The sequence below is a fragment of the Stomoxys calcitrans genome, chromosome 1 (genome assembly GCF_963082655.1).
Source record: "Stomoxys calcitrans chromosome 1, idStoCalc2.1, whole genome shotgun sequence".
NCBI lineage: Eukaryota > Metazoa > Arthropoda > Insecta > Diptera > Muscidae > Stomoxys > Stomoxys calcitrans.
In genome coordinates, this window is record NC_081552.1 from 174,364,140 (window position 1) to 174,385,738 (window position 21,599).

General features: G+C 38.9%; 2 protein-coding genes across 16 annotated transcripts in view; both read right to left on the bottom strand.

The window, feature by feature from the left end:
* LOC106082465 (supervillin) overlaps nt 1-21,599 on the bottom strand; it is a 927,162-nt gene that overhangs the window by 64,997 nt on the left and 840,566 nt on the right. The gene's annotated exons all lie outside the window — the stretch shown is intronic.
* On the bottom strand, nt 2,311-11,353 carry LOC106082466 (uncharacterized). Of its 2 annotated transcripts, none has more exons than XM_013245006.2 (2): nt 11,024-11,353; nt 2,311-4,325 (listed from the first exon to the last, which is right to left on the bottom strand). In XM_013245006.2, exon 2 carries the CDS (start codon nt 4,012-4,014, stop codon nt 2,914-2,916), a length of 1,101 nt encoding a protein of 366 aa, XP_013100460.2. In that variant the 5' UTR covers nt 4,015-4,325; nt 11,024-11,353; the 3' UTR covers nt 2,311-2,913. The 2 variants fall into 2 exon arrangements, with proteins under 2 accessions (XP_013100460.2, XP_013100461.2); XM_013245007.2 differs by having other exon boundaries at nt 2,311-4,354.

The window sequence follows — 21,599 nt, forward strand, 5'->3', positions numbered from 1 at the left end:
ATTTCGAGGTATTACAAACGGAATGACGAAATTAGTATACTCCCACCCTATGGTGGAGGGTATAAAAACGAAGAAGATTGAAAAGCGATCCCCACTATGTTGACGACTCTCGCAAGCGTTTTAAGGACCACGACTTGCGTATTTGCACCTGGAATGTCTAAACCCTTTATAGAGAGGGTGCAGCGTACGCTCTGGCAGATCTATTGGAAAAATACAGGACAGATATTACTGCCATACAGGAAATGTGATGGCTCGGGAAGGGCTCCACAACAACACCGAGTGGTGACGCCCTATATTACAGCTGGCACGAGACAAGGCATGAATTTGGCTGTGGATTTGTGGTTAATCGGAGACTGAAACACCTTGTCCCAAGATTTAATCCGGTGGATGAGAGGCTAGCCACAATCTGCATAAAGGCCAAATTCATTAACATCAGCCTTACTTGCGCCCTTGCCCAGACGTAACGGAAGATAAGGACGATCGGACCAAGGATATTTTCTAAGAGCGTCTAGAAAGGGAATATGACCGCTTTCCCGCCTATTATATTAAAATCGTTCGTTTTAATGCAAACATAGGGAAGGAAAATATATGTGTCCCTACACGAAGAAACTTCGTCGCAGCAAGTAACATGGTAGTTAGCAGCACCAGATTCCAAAATCGAAGGATTCACATGGTTGTCACCCGATCAAAACACAAGAAACCAAATAGACCATGTTGCCATATATGGAAGGCATTCATCCACCGTGTTAGATGGACGATCGATCCGAGGGACGAACATCGATTCGGCTCATTAAGTTGTTGCAGCAAAGGTTCGCACACGTCTCAAATTGCCGAGAAAAGTGCGATCATACACTGCACGGTAGCTGGCAACGGCATACTCCACTCGACTGACCCAACTGCTTAATAAAAGCACTCCTTCTCCCGATGATATAACTGCGCAGCGGCAATCCATTGCAGAGTGTCGAAATGCTACTCAAACCAAGAATGCGGCACATAGAGTGACCCTGCAATCAGTAGCAACGCGTCAGATGAAGGAGGGGATAAAAGGAGAGAGGAGAAACGTCTCTTCCGCAGAAATAAAAAGGAAATGAGAAGTCGTGAGAGTGAGCGAAGCGAGATGTTCAGGAGCCAGAATTAAGTCCGGAAATTCTACCAAAAAATCAAATATCCTGCAGATACAAAGAAGGAAGTATAGTAACAGACTCAGATAGTGTGCTGAGGATATGGAAAGAACAAGAAATAATCCCTGATGATGAATGGGGTCCAAGTAGCCGTGACCCAACTGTAGAACAAAAAGGCAGCAGGAGCCGGCGGGTTACCCGCTGAACTATTCAAGACCGGAGGCGACACGCTGATGAGACGTATGCATGAGCTCGTCTGTGCAATCTGGCTAGAAGAACGCATACCCGATGATTGAAACCTCAGCATACTATATCCGGTACACAAGAAAGGAGACAAGACGGAATGTGCCAACTACAGAGGAATAAGTCTCCTCCCCTTCCCATTCAAGATACTCTCGAGCGTACTGTGTGAAAGATTAAAACCTAAAGTCAATGAGATAATCGGTCCCTACCAATGTGGCTTTAGACCTGGTAAATCCACTCTAGACCAAGTATTCACACTGCGCCAAATACTGGAAAAGACCCGAGAAGGACAAATCAACACCTACCATCTCTTTGTCGACTACAAAACCGCTTTCGATAGCCCTATATGTTCAAAGGTATCTCAAGCCATTGCTGAGTTTGGCATTCCTGCAAAATATATAAGACTCTGCAGGATGCCTTGCTGAAACACGTTCCTCAGTAAGAATAGGAAAGAATTTCTCCGAACCATTCAATACCAAACGAGATTTCAGACAAGTAGACAGCTTATCGTGTAGACAGATATACTGCCGGAGAAGATTATATATATGGAGAAAGACATCTCGAAAGTGGGTTTCAAATATTGAAGAAGGAACTAAATTGAAGAAGGGAATCTATTCTACGTTCGGCAAAGAGAAACAAATGTTCTGTAATGATCTACTTAAGAAAAATTTAGACAGTATTATGCCTCTCACCTCCAAACATCTCTCCACATTATAAATTGCCTGTCTTTCTTCTTATCCTGTTCAACTTGTTTCCCTTGGTGATAATAAAGGCGAGCCAATTTTTGTTTGTTTTGTGAAAAAGTTGTTTAATGTTTTGTTTCTTAATATAATTATAATAAAAATTACAATATTTACATCTTTACACAATTTTGTGTTTAATTTTTTAAAAATTATAAATTTTGAGAATTGTTTACAAAAATTATTATTAAAAATTTACATTAATTATTTTTATTTGTTAAAAAAGTGGGGGTTACAATTACAACTTAATTTATTTTAGTTAAATAAATAAGCAAATTAAATAACAACTTATTTTCTAGGGAAAATAAAGAATTTTTCTAACAAAACTTTTGTTTTAAATGTTTTTCAAACAGGCAAAAATTTGGGTTAAGTGCAAATGCAGCGCAAACAAAATACAGACAGCATTTGGGCGAATAAATTTTGTGGTTCGTAAGATACATTTGAATAAAATACACTTTTGATGTATTAAATAGAGTTTTGTTTAAGATGGACTTAAAGAGAACAAAATTTTATTTAAAGCTTTAAAAACAATTGATTTGTGAACTTTGAGACTTGATCTAGCTCTTAAAAATAGTAAATAATTTACAAAAAATTTCGGAAGGATTAAGGAATGGGGAAAAACTGACTCATATACACACACTGACTGATTGCATTGAAGCAGAATCAGAATCAGAACACTTATCTGCAGTATTATAGTGTGCCATGGTGAGTAAAACTCTTGTTTTTTGATGGCACTTTTATTCTATTTTCCCCGGGGAATCACAAAAATAAATTCTTACTGACCAAAAGGCTACAGAGTCTTAAATTTCTCAGGTCTTATTCAAAACTTTAAGATAACTTTCCATGTATGAAGCCTCATCCAAAGCCTTATTATTACCACTGTGATCATCGTTTAGCAGATCGCTTATGGAATAGGCCGATAAGGGTCGCGACAGACGTCTCTCTGAAAGTATGTCATCGATAGAAGTCACCGGTGATAGGGAACTGCAGCTTCGATATAGAAAACCATCAGAATCCTCGGCACTCTTGGCTATGGCGGCAAAGATATCTTCTAGGCTGGATTTCATATTCAGCATTGGGGCGAAACGCTCCAGAGGTGATAGGGCCACCGGTGAACACTCCGAGTGGGGTGAAGACGGCGGCGAAGAATGGGATGGCGACATTGTGGAGGGTGTGGCCGAACTCAGTTCGTGCAAACTCAAAGGGGCAGGAATTTCACGCTTTGGCTTTTGTATGGCTATGGGTTCACTGCGCCAACTGGCCTTAAAATCCGTTGGGACTTCCTCCCTGGGCATTTGGTTTAAGACATTTGAGGAATTTTCATTGTTTTCCTCCAACTCTTGGCTTAGCTTGGGCAAACGGCGCAATACCACATTCTCCCTTTTCTTGGGCATGCACACCTCGACTTTGGGCACAGTCAAGCTATCTTTTCTCTCGTACATTTCCTCCTCATCGTCGAAGTTCATAGAACATCTGCGGAAATCGGGTAAAACGGTAGGCGTCACCCGATTGATTTTCTTTTGGACACCTCCACTTTCGAACATCTTTGCTATTTTATTGACATTGGTGTGAGTGTGAACCTGGCGTTTATAGACATTGGCAGGTTCTTCCACACTGACTGTAGAAGCAGGTTTTGCATCCTTCTTGCCAACCTGCTTTTTGGGATATACTCGGGTGACCGCTTTGCGGGATTTTTGTTTGGGTAAATGCTCCTCTCCCCCCTCCAGAATATGACAACATAGCTCAGGTCCATAGCAGCGATGATATTTGTAACGATTTGCCTCATAGTTGGCTTTGGCAAAAGCATTGATTTTTCCCACCGACTTTGGGATTAAGGTCAGGAATACAAAGGCATAGAAGGCATAGGGCAAGTATTCCCAAGCTAAGGTGGCATATTCCATATACTCCATGATTGTGTCGAATTTTTTCTTTGCTATATACTGCTTATTTTTTATCTTTACTGAGGTATTTCTTATCTTTTTTTATATGATCGCTTTTGTTTGTTTTATTGTTTATAGGAATTTTTTTGTGCTTTATGATATGTGCTCGAGTTCAATATTTATCATTTGGTTTTTGGTGTTTTTCGTAGTTGTGGTCGTTTTTTTTTTTTTTTTTTTTTTGTTTTATTGTATTTCAAACCGCAATTGTTTAATTTGAATATTTATTGCATTAAGTTTTGTTTTTTTTTTTTTGTGCATACAAGTTTGGCGATTTTATTTCTCTATAAGATATTGATTTAAGTCAGGAAGTCTGTAAATTTTGTTTATTTTTTATTCAGGTTTCCAATTACAGCAAACGGTTGGTATGATCACAAAAGTTCAACAATGTCTTCTTCAAATTATAAATCTTTTAATGGTAAAAGGCTCCATTTGTAAATTTTTCTAAAGAAGTGTTAGAAGCGAAAGGGTTGAATTGAAATTGAACAAATAAAAAGTTTGGCCGGGCCGAAACTTCGGAACCCACCGCCATGGATTCTTCCAAAAGTTTACACATATGACCTGGACCGTACATGGCACGATTGCCCAATTCGATAAAAATTAAGGCCTCTAGAGGCTCAATATGACAAATCGGGAGAATGGTTTATATGAGAGCTATATAAGTTTTGAACCATACTTGTCACCATTGTTGATAGTCATAATAGAACACTACGTACAAAATTTAAGCGGTCTCATAGAGCTCAAGATATTAAGACGGAAGATCGGTTAATGTGGGAGCTATATATCAGGTTATAGACTGGTTTAAACCATACTTAACTTGATTGTTGGAAGTCGTAACGGAAAACTATGTGCAAAGTTTCAGCCCAATCGGCAGCTTCTAGGGGTTTAAAAAGTCAAGTCGAAAGACCACTTCACATGCTTTAACAAAATCTGAATCCATATGGCCCATTTGCAATCATCATCGACCAACATAAGAAGCATATGTGCAAAATTTCGACCGCTATCATAACGGAAGGACAGAACAGGGCTTGATCGACTTAGAATGTCAAGATAACCATGAATAGAGGCCGCGCATCAATATTTTGAGGTCTCACAAACAGAATGACTAGATTTTGAAAAACTCTCTTTAGGCTGAGGGTACACTTACAGTTTCATTATATGTGGAACTCTACGAGATGTTGAGTTAAGGTAACGCTTATTAATCTTTGTAGATTAACACTGTCCATCCATCCCTCACTAAAGAACACCAGTTTTCAGACAGGCGACTCACTAAAAAAAAATGAGTCGCCACTACCGAAAGATGGAGGTATATTCATTTTATCATTCCATTTGCAACACATCGAAATATCCAAATATCCGTTTCCGACCGAAATATATAAGACGATCTAACCATCTCCGTCCGTCTGTCCGTTGAAGTCAAGCTGAAACTTAAGTTAAGTTGATATTGCCCCCACATAGACCGATCTGCCGATTTAAGGTCTTAAGGCCCATAAAAGCCATATTTATTATCCGAACTTGCTGCAATTTGAGACAGTGAGTTGTGGCCTAAGCCACTCGACATCCTTGTTCAATACGGCCCAGATCGGTCTAGATTTGGATAATGCTGCCATATAGACCGATCTTTAAGGTATTGGGTTCATAAAAGGCGCATTTCTTGTCCGATTTCACTGGAATTTAGGACAGTGAGTTGTGTTAAGCCCCTCGATGTTCTTCTTGAAGATGGACCCGATCGACCCAGATTTGGATATAGCTGCTGTATGGACCGATCTCTCGATTTAAGATCTTGGCCCCAAAAAAAGGCACATTTATTATCCGATTTCGCTGAAATTTGACACATTGACTTATCCGTGTCCTACATGGTTCAGATCGGTCTATATTTGAATATAGATGCCAAAAGACCAATATTAAACCAATTTTTAACAGTGACTTGCATTTATTAAACCGCTTAATGTCCGTGCCGAATTTGGTCCAAATCGAACCATATTTGGAATTAGCTGCTATGGATGCATAAATAATGCATTTTTCACCGAATTATGACGAAAGGTGTTTTACACATATACCCGAAGTGGTGGGTATCCAATGTTCGGCCCGGCCGAACTTAATGCTTTTACTTGTTTTATTGTTAGGATGGGTTTAAGAATTGGAAAAGATCTGAAAAATTATTGCGATGTAGCTCCCACCATTTAAACCATTTTCTTTGGACTGTTAGAATTGTACATTTTCTGTGACGGAACCTTCACCCGTTACCTATATCCCAGCCAATGAAAAAAAATTGTCATTACTGTGGCGCCCGAGCAGGGACTTTGGGATAACTCCGTCATCGGAGTGGGATGACTTCGGTGATTTTTTTTTGGTCTTAGATAGTACAGCATATACTCTGGACATGGCAGACACCCTGAGCTTTTTCTAGTTTTGACACCTGTAGGGGGACCTTAATAATTCCCTTTATGTAGCCTAGTTTGGGTACGACATGGGGTGGGGTGAAACCTTAGCAGCTTTATCGAAAAATGGTCCGACCTAGACTATGTATATATGATATATTTCGGACTGGTATAGTGCGATCTACACCATATTCGGGATGAGAAGGGGTCAAATACAACTCAGTGTATCAAAATTCAGCTAAATTGGGTAATAAATCTGTCTTTTAATACCCATAGACCGTAAATCTGGAGATCGATATGGACCATATTCGGTACAAACATCAAAGGGCTTCACAAAACTCATCGTGCCAAATTTCACCGAAATCGGATAAAAAATGCGTTTTATTGCCCCCAAGACCTTAAGTCGGGAGGGCGGTATACATGGCTGCTATTTCCAAATATAGACCGATCCGGACCCTAAAGGGCATGGATGTCAAAGAGCCTAACACAGCTCGTTATGGCAAATTTCAGCGAAATGGCTCAAGAACTTAAATCGGAAGATCGGTATATATAGCCTAGACCATACTCGTTACGAACATTGAGGGGCACAACTTATTGTGCCAAATTTCATCAAAATCGAATAATAAATGCTCTTAAATCGAGAGACCGGTATATATGATGGCTCTATACAAATATAGTCCGACCTAAACTAAACTCGGTAGGAACGTCAAGGGGCCTAACGCAACCCATTTTGCCAAATTTGAGCGAAATCGGTTTATAAATGCGCTCTTTTTGGGCCCAAAATTTAAATCGAGAGATCGGTCTATAGCGATATAGCCGATATAGCCCATATTTTAACTCAACCTGCCTAAGGACAAAGAGGGAATCTGTGCAAAGTTTCAGTCCTTCGAATATACAAAATTGATTGCACAAAGGAAGGTACCTCGTATTTATACTTCCGATTTGTTCAATAAATGTGTTGGCTCCAAAAGTCGGGAATTTCGTATATTTTTTGTCGAATAGCCGGGATAAACCCAACCGATCTCGAGCATCTGGCAAGCACACTGCAAACCCAGAAATGAACAAAGCAAATGATCGATCGTCTCGTTATCAACTTTATCAAGATTACTTTTACAGTAAACATTATGCGGAATAACAGGGCCTATCGCGCAGTGCCCGGTTATGACAATGCCTTATGACCACCTTTGTTTTTTGTTGTATAGTCGGGATAAACCCAACCGGTCCCGGCTATCTGGCAAGCCTACTGCTAACCCAGAAATGAACAAAGCAAATGATCGATCGTTTCGTTATTAACTTCATCAAGATTACTTTTACAGTGGCCGCTTATGACAATGGCTTATGAACACCGCTTGCCAAAAACACAAAAAAAATATATATTGTGTTCGTCCTTTTCCCGTCGACGATAGACCAGAGAATCCTGATATCATTCATTTATAGATTCCCACCTTACCATCGCCTTTGCATTGACCATCGATTCTAAAATTTACATTTCCAATTGACTTTAAGGATGCGGGGCGATGCTACCGGCGCAGAGGTTAACATGTCCGCCTATTATGCCGAACGCCTAACTTCAAATCTCGGCGTGAACGTCAGAAAAAATTTCATCGGTGGTTATCTCCTTACTAATACTGGCTACATTTGTGAGGTTTCCTGTTACCCATGTTAAAATTTATCTACCAGGGGGTGTTGCATACGGCACGCCGTTCGAAATCGGCATAAAAAAGGAGGCCCCTTATCATTGAGCTTAAACTTTAATTGAATTGCACTCATTGATATGAGAGAAGAATCCTCTGTTCCTTACCGGAATGTTCATAGGAAATTTAGTATAAAGATGTGGGCGCTTACTCTAAATGAAAGAAGAGATTCGACTTGTTACGATTCATTGGTAAGATAAGATCGTCCCCATAGCACGTTGTCTCAGTAAATCCCATCCGGTTCATTGATGTTCAGTTATGTATATCCGAAATGGTGCCTCCAACAAGGAACCAGATCTATGTTTGGTCTGAACATAATTACGACACATTGAAATCGCACTTAACGCTTGACCATTTTGTTATTCAATATTCATAATTTTACTCGATCTGATACATGATAATGATATCAATGTACGTATTTAAGTATATCATTTGGTTGAAATTTCAGAAGATTGACGGACCCCTACAAAAAGATTCTAAACAAGCAAAAAGACGTTAAGTTCGGCCTGGCCGAACTTTGGATACCCACCACCTCGGGTATATATGCAAACCACCGTTCATCAGAATCCGGTGAAAAATGCATAATTTATGCCTCTATAGCAGCTATATCGAAATATGGTCCGATTTGGACCAAATTCGGCACGGACGTTGAGTGGTCTAATAAGTACAAGTCATTGTTCAATTTTGAAGACCAAAATATTGGTCTTTTTGGTAGCTATATATCCAAATATAGACTGATCTGAACCACATACGATACGGATGCCGAAAAGCCTAACATAAGTCACTGTGCCAAATTTCAGCGATATCGAATAATAATTGCGCTTTTATAGGACTTTAAATTGAGAGATCGGTCTATATGGCAGCTATATTCAACTCTGCACCGATATGGGCCAAATTGAAGAGGGATGTCGAAGGGCCCAACACAAGACACTGTGCCGAATTTCGACGAAATCGGACAATAAATGCGTCTTTTATGAGCTCAAGACCTTAAATCGAGAGATCGGTCTATATGGCAGTCATATTCAATTCTGGACTGACTTGGGTCAAATTAATGAAGCATGTCGAAGGCCCTAAGACAACTCAGTTCGGCGACATCGGACAATAAATGCACTTTTTATGGGCCCAAGACATCAAATGGAGAGATCGGTCTATATGGTAGCTACATCCAAATCTGGACCGATCTGAGCCAAATTGAGGAAGAATATCGAAGGGCCTAACATAACTCACTCTCTCAAATTTTGGCGAAATCGGACAATAAATGAGACTTTTATGGGCACAAAAACTTAAATTGAGAGATCAGTCTATATGGCAGTTATATTCAAATCTGGACCGATCTGAGCCAAATTGAAGAAGGATGTCAAAGGGTCCAACACAACCCACTGTCCCAAATTTTGCGACATCGGACAATAAATGCTCCTTTTTTGGGCCCAAGTCCCTTAATCGAGAGATCGGTCTATTTGGCAACTATATCCAAACCAGGACCGATTTGGGCCAAACTGAAGAAAGGTGTCAAAGGGCCTAACACAACTCACTGTCCCAAATTTCGGCGACATCGGACAATAAATGCGCCTGTTATGGGCCCAAAAACCTTAAATCGAGAGATTGGTCTATATGACAGTTATATCCAAGCTGGACCAATCTGAGCCTAATTAAAGAAGGATGTCGAAGGGCCTAACACAGGACAATAAATGCGCCTTTTATGGGCCCAATACATTAAATCAAGAGATCGGTCTATATGGCAGCTATATCCAAATCTGATTAATACTGGCTTAGGTGTATGTCCATTGTGGCATGGGGCGGATTAATATCTGCACCATCTTTTCAACCTAACCGAACCATATCCAAATCTAGACCTATCGGGGCCATATGGAAGAAGGATGTCGAGTGTCCCAACACAACTTACTGTCTCAAATTTCAGCAAAATCGGGTAATAAATGTGGCTTTTAGACCTTTAATCGGCGTATCGGTCTTTATGGGGGCGATATCAAGATATAGCCTATGGACAAAAAAAGAATTTGTGGAGTTGTGTTCAGCTCAATATCTCTATTTATGTAGCATGATTTCAAAAGACAGACGACGGACATGGCTAGATTGTCTTAGATTTTTACGACGATCAAGAATATACATACTTTAAAGCGTCGGAAATGGATATTTCGATATGTGTGCAAATAGAATAACAAAATTAATACATTCCCATCCTTCGGTGGTGGGTATAAAAATCAGATTGAGGTTTATCTCTATATACCACAAGGAGAATTCTGTTAAAGGGTACGCAAGATTACACTCTGGCGAACTGAGAAAAGACCTTTTGTTGATCGTTCTAAGCATTCTTTCTTCTGAAATCAGATTTCATTTCCCTCATCTGTGTAAGAATATTCGCAAAAACAATACCATCGACGCCTCAATGTAAAATGGGCAATTTTGAGTCTAGTAGTTAAACTATTTCTGTGCTAAAACGTTCACATTTTTATGGTCTTGTGATTTTGTATGAACAAAATAGAATACTAGATGTTGATGTTGTTGTTGCTGTTATTTCATTTTCGCAATTAACAAATTTTACAACCGGTAAATGTAAATGTAGGTATTCAAAACAGAATGTCCGTAAACAACGACAACAAGCCGAAGTTTTCCAGCAGTTAAAAGTGAAACAAAAAACCCATTTTGTCGCGTTTCTGTAAAACTCAAGCAGCAACTGGCAAGGTAACACTTGTTAAGGTTTCTTTTTTCGCTGAACTCCAACAAAGAACACACGAAAAAAGAGTTATGGCGACTTTCAAGTGACACTGAGGGTGACAATGCGAATCCATTCATTTTCGCTTCTACTTTTTAGTTTAAAGATTTTCTCGAAAAAATAACTGTTGAACTTTTGTGATCAATATTTTGCTGGGGTACTGCTAGCGTTTCCACCTTTTGTTGAAAATAATGTCCCACACACACACACTTAATTTATGAGATCACAATTTTTTTCTTCTCCTGTTAATTACTGATTATTTTCTTGATTTTTTCTAATTTTTCCACGTGTCTATATGCTATACAAAATTATAGCTTTTGTTACACGTAAAACAGGCACGTTTCTATTTTCTTTGTTGTGTTTTTTTTTTTTGTAATTCCAATATGCCGACTTATTGCAAAAAAAAAAAAACAATTGAATGTCTTCTTTCTTAAAAACGCATTTTCAGCCGTCGCGTTATAACGGTCGTTGTTTTTGAATCGAATAATTGCCGTTGACTGAACTAAAAATTGACAACAACAGAAGGTTTAACATGCCAGCGAACAGATGTTGGAGCCAAGGCAACCTCTCTTAATTGCAATACAAATACAACAGAGGCAGAGAATGATGCCTAGAGAGCGAGAGTAAATGCTTTCGAGGGTATCCAAATATTTACAGAGTCACTCAGTAGCTGCGTTAAACATTAACAGTCTCATGGGCTTTTGTTTACAGAGACAGACGATCCCCCCAACTGTTAGAAGCTGTGTGAGCCGGTCTCTTGCCATGGCCCTCTGCTCTTTGTTTATGTGAGTAGTGTTGTTGGTATTGATCAAGTGTTTTATGGGGGATTGTGGCAGCAAAAGTCAGCGGTATGCAGTGTTGCCATTTGAAACGTTTCACAACAAATTATGTCGGCTAAATACTTACGGCCTTATTGACAAAACTTAATAAAGCCTTAAAATAGGTTTATTTGACATTTCTATAAAGGAAATCTATCAAATAAACCTATTTCAAATTTTCATTACGTTTTGTGAAAACTGCTGTTATTGCATTTCAGATGTTTAGAGTTATTGATTGCCCTAACATTTTTGCTGAAAAAATGATGAATCTTTTTTCTGATTTTGCATTTTCAGCTTTCCTTCAAAAATTAAATATTCAAGCATGCATTTCGTTAGTAAGGATGAAAACTTGAAACGAAAAAAAAACTTTTAAAAGGTAAAATCTGAATATCGGGTGAGATGAGGAAGCTGTCTAAATGGGTGAAGGACAATAGGTTTGGCATTAACCCAAGAAAGGGTGAGCTGGAAATGCCTCTAGAAGCACAAAGCTTGTAGTTTTCAAGGGACTGATCTTAGAGGGGATTAAGCCGCCGCCCTATCAAGGGGCTAGATGCTTATGCTCTATTCGTTGTCATTGACTAGATTGAGGTGATATTAGAAAAATAGTCATATCAGACATCTCTGAACAATTTCTGAGTTCATTCGGATTTCTGTTCGATTTTCTAAAGTTGGAGTTATATACTATGCGCGCCAATTAAAACGCATTAAAAGTGCAACTCTGCAAACAAATCCCACAAAAGCGACGCACAAAAGTTAAACAATTTTGAACTAAACAATTTTCTAATTTTTATTTGTTTCTCTTTCGAGACGAGCTCAATGATCGGAGATGCAAATGGAAAAGGAAAGCCAAAGATAGCAACACACACCAACCACTATGGGACGCGTTTCGTCTTTGGTAAGAAGACTTTTCAACCATATTAGGTGCGATGGATTCAAGGGCCGTACGTTAGTAAATTGTATTTGAATCGTATTAATAGCGAAAAAGCATCTATGATACAATTACCACATTAACCACACTCGACAACCTTGTCTATTAGCTGTACTTTTCCCAATGCATGTATTTTTTTGTAATGACAGACATTCTTTCTGTGACAAATTACACTTCTTCCGTACTACACATGATTTTTGTGCATCTGTTGGAAGTTGCATTGATGATTTCGAAGGCTAAGACGACGGCAATGGGTCTCGCTGTTGCTCCGTGTGCCCAGGCTCGAATCCTGGCCGGGCTCTGCCGAATTTTTAATTCTTCAAGATTTTTTGCCTGTTAGGGCGAAGATCATTAAATTTCACAATTTTTGTTTGCTTCTCTTTCGAGACGAGCTCAATAATTGTAGATGCATTTTATAGTATTTCACTACTGATGTCTGAACTAAATACAGTCCAGGCAAAATTTGTGATTATTTCACTTTCGTAGCTATACGGTCAGACGACGGATTTTTGTTACTAACCTAAAGTCGCGAATTTAAGGAGAAGTTTGCTCTCTCCACAATGAGATTTCTTGGACAATTTTGAAAAGTCCGTCCTTCCATCTGCCTCTTGAAATAACGATACAGTCTTTAAAATTAGAGATATTGAGCTGAAATTTTGCACAGATTCTTTTTTTTGTCTTAGTTCGAAGATGGGCTATATCGGACTATATCTTGATATACCCTCCATATAGACCGATCTGCCCATTTAAAGGTCTTAGGCTCATAAAAGCTACATTTATTATCCGATTTTGCTGAATTTGAGTTTGACAGTGAGTTGTGTTAGGCCACTCGACATCCTTGTTCAAAACGGCCTAGGATATAGTCCATATATAGACCGATCTCTCGATTTAAGGTTTTTGGGCCCATAAAAGGCACATTTATTGTCCGATTTCGCTGAAATTTGGGACAGCGAATTGTGATCGGCCCCTCCATCGGTCCAGGTTTGGATATAGCTGTCATATAGACCGATCTCCCTATTTAAGATCTTGGGCCGATAAGAGGCATATTTGTTATCTAATTTGGCCGAAATTTGCGACAGTGAGTTATGTTAGGCTTTTCGACATCCGTGTCCTATACACTGATAGAAAAATTACGGTCATTGCCAATACCGACTCCCTTTGTCATTGCCAATGACGCGAACAAAAGCGTCATTGGCAATGACAAAGGGAGGCTATTAAGAATTGACGGCGTTACATTTGTATTCTTGTCATCGCGCCAGTAGTGTTGTTGAGCTTTGTACTTAAAATATTGACGCCATTATAAAAAATTTGTTAAACAAATAAATAAAAAGTTTTAATACAATTTGAGTGCTTAAAACCTGTTCAAATACTTGAAAGCGGGATAAATGGAAATAGTAAAAATTTTGCAAGACGTGTTTTGCTACGATATTCAACAACTGTGCCGAGTATGGTTCAAATCGGTCCATAACCTGATATAGCTGTCATATAAACCAGTCTTGGGTCTTGACTTCTTGAGCCTCTAGAGGGCGCAATTCTTATCCGATTTGAATAAATTTTGGCACGACGTGTTTTGTTTCGACATCCAACAAGTGTACCAAGTATGGTTCAAATCGGTCCATAACCTGATAAAGCTGTCATATAAACAGATCTGGGTACTTGACTTCTTGAGCCTCTAGAGGTCGCAATTATTACCCGATTTGCCTTAAATGTTTTACGACGGATTCCCTCATGACCATCAACATACGTGTTTATTATGTTCTGAATGGGTTTATAGCCCGATACAGCTCCCATATAAATCGATCTCTCTATTTTACTTCTTGAGCCCACAAAGGGCGCAATTCTTATTCGAATTGGCTGACATTTTACACAGGTCTCCAACATATGATTTAATTGTGGTCCAAACCGGACCATATCTTGATATCGCTCTAATAGCAGAGATAATCTTTTCTTATATCCTGTTTTGCCTAAGAAGAGATGCCGGGAGAAGAACTCGACAAATGCGATCCATGGTGGAGGGTATATAAGATTCGGCCCGGCGAATTAGCACGCTTTTACTTGTTATAATTACATAACATAAATAATCGAAATAAAATTTGATTAAAATTATTTTCAATGGTTTTTTTTTTGGTTCGCTATGGTGTGGAATAATAAATAACGGTTGAGTACTAAAACCAATAACGGTTTGGTACTAAAACTAATAACAGATTGGTATTAAAACCAATATCAGTTCCGTAATAAGGCTAGTACCAAGCGGTACTGATCATTTTATGTTTCATCCATACCATCCGGTATTGTTTTTATACCATACGGTGTTGCCTTAATATCAATACGACATGGTGCTGAAAGAAGCACGCTTGGTATGAACTTTTCTCGGGGTCTTTGGTTCAGATCGGTCTATATTTGGATATAATTGTCAAAAAGACCAACATTGAACCAAAATTGAACAGTGATTTGTCTGTGCCGAATTTGGTCCAAATCGGACCATATTTGGATATAGCTGCTATGGATGCATAAATAAACGGATTATGACGAAAGGTGGTTAACACATATACCTAAGGTGGTGGATATCAAAAATTCGACCATGCCGAACTTTATGCCTTTTTACCTGATTTTATTGTGGCAACCCTGACAGAACGTGAGGCCTCTGCTGCCATCGCAAAATCAACGTAATTCCGTGCATTATTGCGACGCCTGCTGACGCTTGGTAATTGTGACTTATGCTTGTTTTTGTCAATAACTGGTTTGTAATCGTATTTGACGCGCGCGTTTTGTAAGTACATATGTATGTAGGTATGTATTGGGTTGCCCAAAAAGTAATTGCGGACTTTTTAAAAGAAAGTAAATGCATTTTTAACAAAACTTAGAATGAACTTTAATCAAATATACTTTTTTACACTTTTTTTCTAAAGCAAGCTAAAAGTAACAGCTGATAACTGACAGAAGAAAGAATGCAATTACAGAATCAGAAGCTGTGAAAAAATTTGTCAACGCCGACTATATGAAAAATCCGCAATTACTTTTTGGTCAACCCAATATTAGCAAATATGTGTATTGCGGCACACGTTCTATACTAACAACAGGACAGCCAGTTGACAGTCAAAGGAGGGGCAGTGCACTATAATTTTGTCGTGATTGCATCAATTTTAGCCGGTTTTTTGTGGGAAGTTTCTTAGGGCTGGCACAAAGCTTTTCTGTCGTTTTTTTTTTTGTTGCTCCCTTGCACGTTCACCATCAATCCCGTTGATCATGATGTTGGGTATGTTAATAAGGATAAGAAACATTCCCCAAACATATTTTCGAGTTTAATGATCTTTAGACAATACGAAATGCCGGACAGTGGAAAAATGTGAGGCAAAACGTGCAACACTAATAAAAAGTAAATTCCTGCTAAAGTGGGGTAAAGTCGACTTTGGGTACCTACTCCCTGGTCGAAATAAAATTTTCAGGTGATGCGTATAAGTCATAAAAAGAACAAATGTGCCAAACTGGTTACCAAATCTTCATATCATTGTTGTAGAAGTAAAAAATCGGAAGAAGATATACGTGGAAGCTTTATTCTAATCTGAAACGATTCGATCTTGCAATGTCAATGGGCTTTGTCTCTGGACACCTGCACCATATTTCAATATAATTCATTCAAAAATTTGAACTGTACATTGTACACAAATAAACATGGACAGACAGACGAACCGACATGACTAATACGAATCAGGAAGGGATTCTGGGTCGATTGGTACATAGTCTTTCTTTTCTCCGTTTTGACATTTCCAACTAAATTCACTAACGGGTCGATTATAAATTGCAACTCAACTGCAGTTGCGTTGCCAGGAGATAAAACCTTGATATAAAAATTAGTATAACGTTGGACATTTTTGTTAAGGGCAGTCCATATCAGTCTTTTGACCATTCAGCTACTAAGTAAATTGTAAAAAAGTATGCAATTCAAAAAAGAAATGACAATTTTTATTATAATTTGCCCTTTGGCAACGCAACTGAAGTTGGGTTGCTATCCATAATCGACCCCTAAGTTATGCACCCTATTCCACAATACTGGTGTAAATTTTGCGTACACTTTTTCAATTGTACCTTCAATTACAATGTTAGGATTTATAGAAAAAAAATGACCATCAAATACATTTCGAGGTTACTTGGCAATACAACCCAACCAAGCACTTGTATTCAACCTTCTCCCTTCACAAAATTAGAAAAAAATTTTGTCTACTAATAAATAAATAAAAAAAAAACGGTATGGTCTGTTCTTTTATTTTTCTATTCTATATTTCAAAAATTTGTTGTTTAGTTTTTCATGAAAAATGACATAAATTTATAGTTTGTGCCAGTTGTGATGTTTGCTGCTACTGTTCGCACGGCTGACATTTTTGTGGCACTTGAAATTTATGCAAATTTGTATGCATTTCGTTGTATGTGTTTCTTCGAATTTTGTTTGCTATTGCTGCTGCAGCAGATGCAGATGCAGTGTGTGTTCTTCATTATCTTGGCGTTAAATGCAATCCAAGAAAGATGACACAAATTTAAAAATAAATAAAATGTGAGCACAAATACGAAAACATTAACGTTTTCCTTTATAAAATATATCATCATTAGCATCATCATCAGGGTGGCATTGCATTTTGAGTCTAACGAAAAAAAAAAAATGGAAAATTTTCTGAAATCGAAAATACACACCTTACGCGATATAAATTTAGAATTTTACATGAGCTTATGAGGGAGACTTTGGAGACATTCGAGATTTACACACTGTATATCAATTTAATGAAGAGAACTTCCAAGAATTGTAGTGCAATGCGTAAGGAATGTTGGAGGGGTATTAGTACCATAATAAAAAAAAAAGAATATTTTGTTTAAAAAACAGAAACAAAGTTGGCCGATAATGGTAGATTTTTCATCGTTCCTAGGATCTTAGGCTAGTTTTAGTAGTCTGTGTCGATCCGAAACACTTCGTGTTAACCATATTTAGTGACGGCAGTCCTCTGGCCTTCACTGCCGAATCGTCAGCTTTTTCATTCCCCCTTACTCCGCTATGACCCGGCACCCAAACGATGCGGATCGTGCTATCCTCAGAAAAGGCGCTAATCTCCTTCTTACAATCCAAGACTGTTCGTGACCTTACCGTCCTGGTTGTTATTGCCCTTGTGGCCGATTTACTGTCCGTAAAGATGATGACACCCGGTGGACAAAAATGCAAAAATCGAAAATGAAAAATGCTATAAAATTGTTTACTTATCTTTAAAAGCCCCTTCAAATTAGAAAATTAAAAATAGAAAATATATTTGAAGTTCCCCTTCAACCAATCGGTGTTTTCGTACGAAGATTTTTTAAAAAAATAATGCTATGTACCTATTTTCTCCCAAAAATTAAAATTTTTGTTTATGTAAGCAAAACAGATTTTTATACCCACCACCATAGGATATGAGGTATATTCGTGTAGTCATTCCGTTTGCAACACATCGAAATATCAATTTCCGACCCTACACAGCATATATATTTCGGATCGTCAAAATATTCTAAGACGACGTCCGTGTGTCTGTCCATCCGTCTGTTGTAATCACTCTAAACCCTTCAAATATTGAGCTGAACTTTGGCACAGATACGTCCTCTTGATGCACGCTGGTTAAGTTTTTGAACGGGCCAAATCGGACCATACATGGATATAGCTGCCATATGGACCGATCTCCCGATAAAGGGTTTGAAGTCCATAATAGCTTTATTTTTTATCCGATTTCGCTGAAATTTGAAACAGTGAGTAGTTTTAGCATCCGACACAAATATGGTTCAGATCGGACTATATTTAGATATAGCTGTCATATAGACCGATCTGCCGATGAAGGGTCTGAAGCCCATAAAAGCTTTATTTATTACCCGTTTCGTTGAAACAGTGATTTGTTTTGAACCTCCTGATATCCGACCTAAATATGGTCTAGATCGGACTATGTTTGGATATAGGTGCCATATAGACCCATCTGACGAGTAAGGGTCTGAATCCCATAAAAGCTTTATTTTTTATCCTCCCGACATGCGCCCCAAATATGGTTCAGATCGGACTATATTTAGATATAGCTGCCATATAGACAAATCAACCGTTTAAGGGTCTGAAACCCATTAAAGCTGCATGTATTACCCGATTTCGTTTAAATGTGAATTAGTGAATTGTTTGAAGTCTTTCGACATTCGGCCAAATATGAGTCAGATCAGACTATATAAGTATAGCTGTCAGATAGAGCGATATTCCAATTTAGGGTCTTTATCACATAAAAAGCAGATTTATTGGCTGAAAATGTTTCCTGTATATGAATTCTCGGGACCTGAATAAAATATGATCGAGACCAGCCCCTATTAATATATAACGACGAATATAGTAGTGAAGTTATAATAAAATTGGATGATTTTTATATCCTTAGTGGTGGGTATCCAAAGTTCTGCACCGCCGAACTTAACACGTCTCTACTTATTTTTAATTGGGGCAACAAAATAGAATAATATCTTAAAGAGGATATAACTGAAGGCTCATTTGTCAACGACAGGTGTCCCTGACATGAGCATATGGTTTGTACCCTTAGTTTTAAATAAGAAGTGGAAATAAAACAATAACTGTCAAAACCAAAATTTTCAGCGCAGTGGATCTAAAAAGGTCCTACTTGGGCCGTGCTTATTCTTTTTCTGTGTTTTTCAGTGAAGTGTCCTAAATCGAAAAAGCTGAATTTCAGCTGCACAAATTTGCACCAATTCAATTTTTTGGATTATATTGTAAAAAAATTACTTCTCAGACCCTTTTTGGAAAAAGAGTTAAAAACTCCTTTAAAATGGAATTCTCAAATCAACAGATTTGTTTATATGGGAGCTATATCAGGCTATATATCGATTTGGACCATACTTGGCGGAGTTTCAGCCAAATCAGATAATTGCACCCTCTGGAGGATGTTAAATCGGGGAGATCGGTTTATGTGGGAGCTATATCGGGTTATAGACCGAATTGGACCATACTCCATTTTTCCTATATTACACTCAAATATATCTCTGTGCAAAATTTTAGAGCTCTATGTTAACTCTAATTATTTTCGTCCAACGAATACACTAAGAGACAACACTGTGCACCGCCTCACTCATTCCTTGATCGCCCCGGTCTCCGCCCGCAGGACCTCTTCCCTTCCTTCCAGGTTTCCTTTCGTGGCCTTCTATCCTCTATCTATTCTCCCATCGTCGTAAGTCTCATAGCCGCAGTGGCTGACACACACTTAATCTGTATTTCTATGGGTCCGATATCTAGAATAGTTGCCGGTGTCCTAGTGGGCGTGGTCCTAACCGATCCGCCTATGCCAAGACAACAAACCAGTCGACTATCCTCGGATTCAGGCCCCATTTCGAGCCTACGGCCCGTCCACGTAGTGACCCAAATCTGTGAGCCTTCCCGGTACCCTTTTGAATGTGACACTTCCAATTCAGTTTCTTGTCCAAGATCACTCCTAAGTATTTGACCTTGTCAGATATCGAAATATTTCTATTTAGGAAACGTGGTGCGTCAAATTGGCCCGTCTTCGTCTTCCTCATGAAGAGGCAGATTTCAGTCTTCTCTGGGTTAACATTGAGACGCCAAGGTCTAGCCTTGCTATGAAAGACCCTTTCGGCTCTTAGGCATATCTGATTCAGATCCTTACCCCTTAAAAGTACGAAATAAACGAATCAATGCAAAAATGTACACATTGCCAAGGCATGAACATCGAGGGGGCTTTTAACAATGTGCAGACCGACACACTGATCCAATCCTTAGACCAGTACCGCGTGGACCGGGTCCTTAGAAACTGAATAAACCATATGCTAAGGAACAGGTCGATTAACTGTGGGTCCCATGACGTAAATATAAGGGAGAAAGTAGTTTCAGTAACATTTCTTTAGCGAAAGGTTAATTATACCCACAACCGAAGGATGGGGAATATATCCATTAACAATAAATTATTGTCTCTGGAAGAAAAGTCGTGCATGACAGAAGTATATCTTTTCAGCTGGAGATACAAGTTGCCTACAATGGAACCTGTCTTCTTAGGAGGCCAAAATACCTGGGTGTTTTGCTGGACAGGAAATTGAACTTCAAATGCAACATATTGGAAAGAAAAAGAAAGGTAACTCTTGCCCTATACACCTGCAAGAGAGCCATTGGCAAAAGTTGGGGGTTTTGACCGCGCGTCATGCATTTGGTATATACTGCAGTTGTCAGAACTATAATGCTACTTGGTGTTGTGGTCTGGTGGACGGCGCTTCAAAAGTCCACCTACTGCTCAATACTTAACCGGATCCAAAGGATGGCTTGTTTGTAAACAGCCGCACTGAGGATGGCACCATCTGATGCACTGAACTTAATGCTATATCTAATGCCTCTGGACATTGTGGCTAGACATATTGCTGCGACCACTGCCGTGAGGCTAAGGTCATGTGACGGCTACGGACACTATGTTATCCTTAATACAATGTTCGATATTCCCGGCAGATTACATCCTACCTACGATTTTTGATAAAAATAATACTATACCACTATTCCTGATAGAATCGATTGGAACTACGATATCCCTGGTTATAGAAGTTACATAGATTTCTATACGGATGGTTCCAAACTAGACGACCAGCTGGGTTTTGGGATAGATACAATTGCAGTGTGTATCAAGCGGAGATCATTGCAATTAAGGAAGTGATGGAATGGCTAAGACATAATGTCATGACGATGATTGGCATACATATCTTCTTAGACAGCCAGGTAGCCATTTAATCCCTGGAGAACGTATTTCTTAACATAAAAACCGCCCTCGGCTGTCGCAGATCTCTCAACGAGATGTCTGAACAGTTAAAATTTCATCTGTTCTGGGTGCCGGGCCACAGTGATATCCCAGGGAATTGTAAAGCGGACGAGATTCCGAGACTAGGAATTACCTTACAAACTCCAGGGAAACTGGAATCTGTGGGTACGCCTCTAGCGACATGTAAGCTAGGTTTTCAGGT

Bases quoted from the DNA above. Each gene is read 5' to 3' on its own strand.
- LOC106082466 (XM_013245006.2), bottom strand. From the start codon at position 4,014: ATGGAGTATATGGAATATGCCACCTTAGCTTGGGAATACTTGCCCTAT.